Source organism: Centroberyx gerrardi, chromosome 18 (assembly GCF_048128805.1).
Source record: "Centroberyx gerrardi isolate f3 chromosome 18, fCenGer3.hap1.cur.20231027, whole genome shotgun sequence".
Classification (NCBI taxonomy): Eukaryota; Metazoa; Chordata; class Actinopteri; order Beryciformes; family Berycidae; genus Centroberyx; species Centroberyx gerrardi.
The window spans coordinates 1,937,776-1,945,403 of NC_136014.1; the positions used below are offsets into that span (position 1 = coordinate 1,937,776).

The 7,628-nt window shown below is 40.7% G+C and overlaps 1 protein-coding gene across 1 annotated transcript; it reads left to right on the plus strand.

Moving 5' to 3' along the window:
• Nucleotides 1–4,496: 4,496 nt before the first annotated feature.
• Nucleotides 4,497–7,417, plus strand: pkib (protein kinase (cAMP-dependent, catalytic) inhibitor beta). Its single transcript, XM_071901243.1, has 2 exons — nt 4,497–4,641; nt 7,329–7,417. Exons 1-2 carry the CDS (start codon nt 4,497–4,499, stop codon nt 7,415–7,417), a joined length of 234 nt encoding a protein of 77 aa, XP_071757344.1.
• Nucleotides 7,418–7,628: the final 211 nt, after the last annotated feature.

Here is a 7,628-nt window from a genome sequence, read left to right on the forward strand (position 1 = left end):
AAACAAATGACAGATCTGATCTGACAAGAGCTGTTGGCTACAGTACGCTTCCAGACAAGCTATCTAGTTTGGCCTATTTCTTATTAATAATAATAATATGAATAAGTATAGATTTCCATCTTGGAATTGCAGTGCTTTATGTAGTTGTGTATTCCTTCCAACTAACTGCACTGATATTATGTGGTTTCTAGTCATTTATTTTTTGTAGTGTACCGTTTTGAAGAGCTAAGTGTGTTTTTCTTTCTCCAAGCCCTGCTCCAACACTGGCATTAGCTTGAAAAGATATTAATTATAAAGTACATACAATAAGCCAGCTCAGTACCTGGCTGTTCGATTTCAGTAGAATAATGAGTGATGCAAAGCAACATTTTATACAAGATGCAAGCCATCCAATATGGTAAAGAATAAAGAATAAAATCGGTAGCCTACTTAGCTAAACTGTTGATCACGAAACACTAGCTTGACTGGGGAGCGTGTCTATGTTCCCTCAGCCCTATGTTCCCTCAACCCTATCCCAACTTACCTTCTGACAGCCTTGACCGCAAGCTTGCTCTAACCTTAACCTCAGTGACCTCATGCCTCAACCCAACCACCTCATCTGCTCTGGAACCACTCGACCGCAAGCAACCCTAACCCTAACCTCAACCATACGAGCTCCTTGCCTAAACACATATGGCTGAGGGAACATAGGGCTGAGGGAACATAGGGATGACCCCCTTGACTGAGTACCTAACATTTTCATAGTCATGCTGGCAACTGCCAGTGTAGATAGCCAAGTAGGCTAACGTTTTGGGGTTTTTTTTGCATCTAAGGTAGGAGGACTAGGCTATCTTGTCTGCTGCTACTGGTGTATTGCTGGTTAATGTCCAAAAGAATTTTGAAGCTAGCTACCCAACTAACATTAGCAAGACTGGAGTCAGTTAGTTAGAAAACAACTACCTTGCTATTTTAAGAACACAGATGAAGATATGGTGTTGTAGTAATATCAGGGATCATCCACATGCCTGTTAATGGGCCCTACCAGCAACAGCTTTTGACCTTACAACCGGCACAAACCCCAGTCAATACTAATTGGCTGCTACCACATAGTCCTTCCCTTGGGGGCCAACTACTGTGCAGATCCCTGAGTTTCGGGGGTAAAGACAATACCAAGTCAGTGGACTTCATAGCCGCAGTTGAGCGCTAATATGCATCACAGCTAGTCCCCAAGAACCAGTGGTTGCTGCAACTGGATTACCACCTTAAGGGGACAGCCAAAAAATGGTGGAGCTGCAAGAGAGCTCACATGACCAACTGGACACAGTTCACCTCAGCTTTTCTCTCTTACTATGGCAACTTTCTTAATAGGGCGGATCTCCAAAGAGACTTGGAGACACGGCAGAGAGCAAATGAAAACCTGGAGAAGTTTGTGTGGAAGAAGCACGAGCTGTATCGTCAACTCTACCCAACATACTCTAAACAGCAGGCAACTCAGTAGATCTAGGTCTGCTGCACTCTGACCTACAGGTGCTGTTGTGATCTACGGAGATTCAGAGAGTACAACCACGTGTATGTTGTTGCGACTGTGGGGGCCATCCCAGATGCAAGCCTGATACAGGAACTTAATTATGAAATGTACAATGATGCTCACATAAGCTTGGGAGGTCCAATAAGTGCACAACCTACGACCATATCACCCCCTGGAAGAGGTGAATGTACCGGAGGGTGATGTTCAGCAAAGACAATCAGGAAGAGAGGGGGCATTGCCAGAGTCACACCCAGGACGCAGATATAGCCTCCGCGACCAAAAAGGGACTGAATAATAAGGGGCTGGGATAAGGGTGGTTGAAATCATAAGGGGCCCCTGCAAATGTCGGGGTATCGATTTTTATATCAATAATTTTACATCTACTACATGTAAAATTCCATCTACTCAAGTAACAGCATTTATACTTGAGCAGGATATTTTGGTACTCTTTCCACCCCTGGCAATTTTGTATTTCTTGGAATGGTCTTTAGGTACCAGAGGCTATATGGATGTATTAGCATTCAGTTTTGATAATTAATCCCTGTACCATACTTGTGAAATGAAAATACCCCATGAAATACTGTAAAAAATCTAATTTAAATCCAAATCAGGAAGAGGGGGATACCTCGGAAAACATAATTATGGAAAAAAGGGTACAAAAGGAATATTGTATAAACTCAATATACTATAAATCAATAGCATAAGCTGCACCATTTGTCCAGTCTCTCTATACATCTCTCATCCACACACCATTAATGATTGGACAGAGCAACAATTGGACAGATACCAGAGCCATCTGCTGGCCTAAATAGTCACTGTACTTTGCATTATGGCACCACGTTTTTACCTCATTGCATGTTGTATACTTCCAAGGCAAAGAAGTGGGGAAAAAAAAAAAAAAAAGGTAAAGCAAGGACACTGAATCTCATTCATAAAAGAAGCTGATAAAAAGAGATTGTCAACTCTCTGAATGGATCTAAATGTACAGGATGTGGGATGACATTGGGATTTAACCTCCCACACACCATCTTGCCATTATTGGCAGCCAATTCAGTACTTGGTAATGTTTCCCTTTGTTCTTCAGAGATGCCTGAAAGATGTCTTATTGCCAAAGTGTTAAAGCCCATCAGCAAGAGTGAGTTGTTAACGGGAACAGTGTGGACAAGTCCTTTGCTATATTGAAGTTTTTTCTGTCATCAAGGTTATTGAGGTTTGAAATAAAGCACTGCTGTTTAATGGGACATTGGTTAGAACTCACATTCATCAAGCAACTGTTTTAATCTAATGAAAAAGCGTATATTAATGGGGAAAGGAATGGATAATTGTTACCTAGGGATTCTTTTACCACTGATGAGTGACTTTAACATGTGGTTTAGTTTACACCAACAGAACCACCAAAGCCACAGATACCATACACAGATAAACAGCACACACATATTGCTCTGTCTCTCTCTCTCTCACACACACACACACATACATGCACACATGCGTCAGTCACTTAAATGAGATTTATATGGTCAGCCCAGAGAAAATGCTGGCAGATCAATAGCCATTAAGGGAAGGCAGCAAGGGTGATTGGATAGAACAAAATAGATAAATGCCATTAGAAATGGCTATTGATGTAATTTGTGGGTTTTGGTTAAATCACCAGCAGAGGTTCTAAATTCAATCAGCAAAGGATCACTGGTCATGCTGTAGTATTGATCCACTAGCGGTGGTATGGCTTTATAAGACTGTACCTCTTAATTTCTTAAAGCTGCACTAGGCAAGAGTTTTATATCTAAAGTGGGGCTACAACAGAGAAGAGCGTCTCATCCTCACTAATTGAGACACCGTAGATTTGCCCAAATTAAATTCTGGTGTTACATATGGACACTGGTAGGAAAGTGACAAATCAAAACTTAAAGGATAAGTTTGGTGATTTTGGACCTATATATAATCTGTCTTCTACATACCTGTAGTACTTGGACCCGCAGATAATATTGACTCCAGAGTCAGCTGTCATTTAAAATGGCGAGCTCCGTTGCTAGGCCTCATGCTGCTAACAATGAGTCCAAATGGGGTTTGTCAAATATTGCCTAGCAACGGAGCTGACTACAGACTATACTAGTATTACAAGTACTGCTTGTTCTGTCCGTACACGAGACAGGTTTAGACTGAACTCAGACAAGGACAAGACTTTGTACTGAGCGTGAAATGATGCATAAGGCCAATATCAGTTTTCAAAGTGTATTTTATAGTAAAATATACCCACAGAGAATAAATAATTTAAAAAAAATATAGAGACAACTCATAAAGTTTAAAATAAAAAATATGCAGTAATTTGCAAAAAAACTGACACAGCATTGTCTTTAAGACAACCTTTGTGGAAATCATTATAATTTACAATTAATGCCAGACCGATATATTGGGAATCATGGAGTACAAAAATACATTATTTCAATCAAATTACCTTTTATAATCTTTGGTGATCATAAATTACTCCAAAACAGAGAATTTCTTAATTATGCAAAAATATCAAAGATTATGTCCAGGACCATACCTGAATTTATGAAGAGACACGTGATGATCAGTTATATTTCATATGTAGTCAGGAAAAGTTCAAATGTAGAACATTTTATAACATTTCAGCTAAACTGACAGAAAGCTCATTTGAGATATGGCAGAAAAATTGACCGTAGATATGAACGGGACTCCAGACAAACTTAACTGCCGTGGAATTGTGTGGAAAAATGCAAGGAGGCCCTTCAGAGCAGCGGGAAATAAACTACAACAATTCAAATTTTCGAGTCTATTGTAGGCCTACTCCAGAAAAACTAGCATCAGTAAATGCCCGAGGACATTGCCAACCGGGGACAAAGCACCAAATCTGGGGATGGTCCCTGGAACACGGGGATGTCCGGTCTATTATTAATTGCAGTAAAATCATCATGGTAACAAACTGTCTTCTTTTCCACAGACTATGAGGCTATGAAGACAGCTGCCAGAGATGACTGATGTGGAGCCTGTTGTCACAGACTTTGCGTCAACGGGGCGTACTGGTCGACGTAACGCCATGCCCGACATCCTGGGCTCCAACGCTGGGGCCGGGGCCGGCGATGTGTCTGGAAAACTGGCCGAACTCTCCGTAGCTGGTGGGTTTCTAAACCTGGTCTTGGATCAAGTCTTCTTCTGCAGTGGAAATTGTTAACTGCGGATCATTTTTAGTTCAGGCTTCAATTGGTAATCCTCGAGATCCTGTTTTTTTTTTTTTTGATTCCATGTTCGGTGCTAAGCGCTCATTGCACTTCCCAGAGATCACCTGTCAATCAAACTGTGTGTCCAGTACTGTGACGTCTTTTTCCTTGGATTTTCTGTTGATGAAGTTTGAGTTTCTGTAGGTGCCGCTCTCTTCTTTCTCTCTTCAGCTGTGGTTGCGATCGCTGCTCATGCTAACTACCCAGTTCTTCTTCTATTCTTTCCAAACAAACCGGAAACATAAAACGCATCACTTCCTGTGTACCAGAGGATTATTCCCAGGAAAGAGCTACCAGACAGCGGGTATTTAGAACAGCAAATGTAGAAGCTTTATGAACTGGCTATAGGTTGAATCACTATTGTTTTTTATGCACTGAAGGTCTAACATTGGTGGTGCCGGGTAGGTTAGGCTACGTAGGATAGATAGGCCTGCTATGTCTTTCTAAAACTCGCTATTGTGCATCTTGTGCTTTGTTCTGCTTCCTTGAGTTTGTGTTACATCATTCTGTTCTATGACTGATTGTTGACCAGTTCTAGTTAAGCTCATTCTTCTCTAAAGTCCTTTGAGACATGCTTGTGATAAAGGGCTATATGAATAAATGAACTTGAACTTGAACTATTGAGTTAAAGCAATCAGTGATAGAGAGTAGCAAAACATTTATCTATATAAAAATGTCCCTGTTTCTTACTTTAAGCTTAACCTCCATTCTGGTAACATTCCCAAAGCATTTACCCAAGCTAGTCATGTCATTTTTCTGTATAAGATAATTACATTGATTTCTTTCAAATAAAAATCATTGGCAGATAGCCCTTTCCTGATCATTTTGATGGTAGATTACACATTGCACAGGATAGCTCTGTACTGTACACTTGACTATTTAAAAGAGAATTCAATTCAATTCAAAGGTGCTTTATTGGCATGAAACACAAAAGTACATATTGCCCAAGCAAAAACATCAAATAACATATTATAACCAGATTCAGATAGCAACCATGACAAAACGAATGGCTAAAAAATGTCATACTAATCAATCGCTAAATCAATAGACACGTTTATCGAAGGACATACAATATGCAGTGTATTGTCCCATTATTAATGTACCTTCTGTCTGACAGGTTAATACATATTTCGCTGAAAATATGGCATTTTTTTTCCTCCTAGAATATATTAATTTTTCATTTGGGGAAAGGTTTTCAAAATTTCTTCACATTATTTTGAATTTAGGAAGGTAGACTGGGAAGGCCAAAGCATGGCTGAGAAACATACCGTTTCACAATTAGGAAAATAAGGCTTTGCTTAGTCACTGGAAAAAAACACTTTAGATGATTGGATGGAGGGGTGGATGGATGATGGGTGATGGATTGTTGAAGTGGTTTAGGGAAGTTAGAGGGAGCAGGGATTATATACTAGCGTGAAAAGCGCCACCACAAGGAAATGATACAGTAATGTGTTTTAGCTAGAAGGGATCTGTGGGCCTTAAGATTCAGTATCCAGCGTCCTTTACTACAGTGATATACTGACCACGATATGGTCAGTATTGTCCAGTGTCATCATTGTCATCCATCCCTGATGTAGTGGATGGTGTGGGAGGATTTTACTACAGTCCACGGTCTGTAAAACCTGCAGTGAAACCTGCCTCACCCTGCCTTAAGGAGCTGCCCACCTAAAATAATTACATTAGTATGGCTTCAATGGAGAGTTTTAGTGACCTATGATGTCTAAATGCTGCTTCAGACGCTTTTAGTGATTTTTGGCAGCACGCAAACTGATTAGCTTCTAACTATCTAGCTTGCAATCCCAACATACCAGTTACACTTGTTCGGTGACAATGATGATAACCCTATTGTTAGCCGATTATGAAACCACAAAAAGCAAGCTGAGGTTTTGGTCATACAATGTTTATTTAAAATACAACAAACCCCGATTTTTAATATTCACTCATGCCAATTTACAGCCTAAAAGCCCCAACCACGCTGAAAGCTGCAAAATTGCATTTTTCAATGGAATGGGCCTTGAACACAACTTATGCACACTAATGTACGTAGTAGAAGCTAGTGTCAGAAGTAGCTAGTAGTTGCATATTAACATTAACATCAGTTGCTTTGCTAAATGAGCCTGATAGCTAGTTAGCTAGCTAACAGTTTGTTCAGGTTAACTGAGCTGACTCTTCTCAAACTACAACTCACAGAGTGTTTTGGAGTAGAGACTAGGGCTAAAGACAAGACAGTTTACTGTGTCACAGTAACCTATATTTGGAAACAAATCCACCATATCACACTATTCACTTATACTTTTATGTTACTGAATGGATCTACACCAGTCTTTTTCAGGTATCTCAATTTCTAGCCTGGTTGGTATACTGTATTTCCATATTATTAACTAACCTCCATGATGGAGCCAGAACTGGTTTATAGGAGTTTTGTGAGACAACTGCAAAGCCTCTATACTCCAGTCTATATACTGTAATGTATGCTAGATTAACAATCTTGTAAAATGGATCTCTGTGTTTCTCTTTGTGTGTGCGTGTGTGTGTATTTATCTTTTGTGTGTCTGTCTGTGTCTGTATGTGCGTGCACATGTTAGATGATGGAGAGGGAGGGGGCGAGGGCTCGTCCTCCGGCACGCCCAACAGTCCAGCTGAGGAAGAGGAGGGGAAGGCCAAGGCCACGTAATGCAGCCTTCATCTCCGCAACGTAACAGATGGACCGACCACCTTGAGACGGACTGATGGATGGACAGGCTGATGGACACGGAATGACTGGAGCAGAGCCAGGGAGAGAGAGAGACTGATGGAATGAAAAGATGGATGGAGCAGAGAGACTCTTCACCATGGGCCACTTCTCTACAGACCCCCCCCATTGACCAGAAAACTGTAAACTGTCA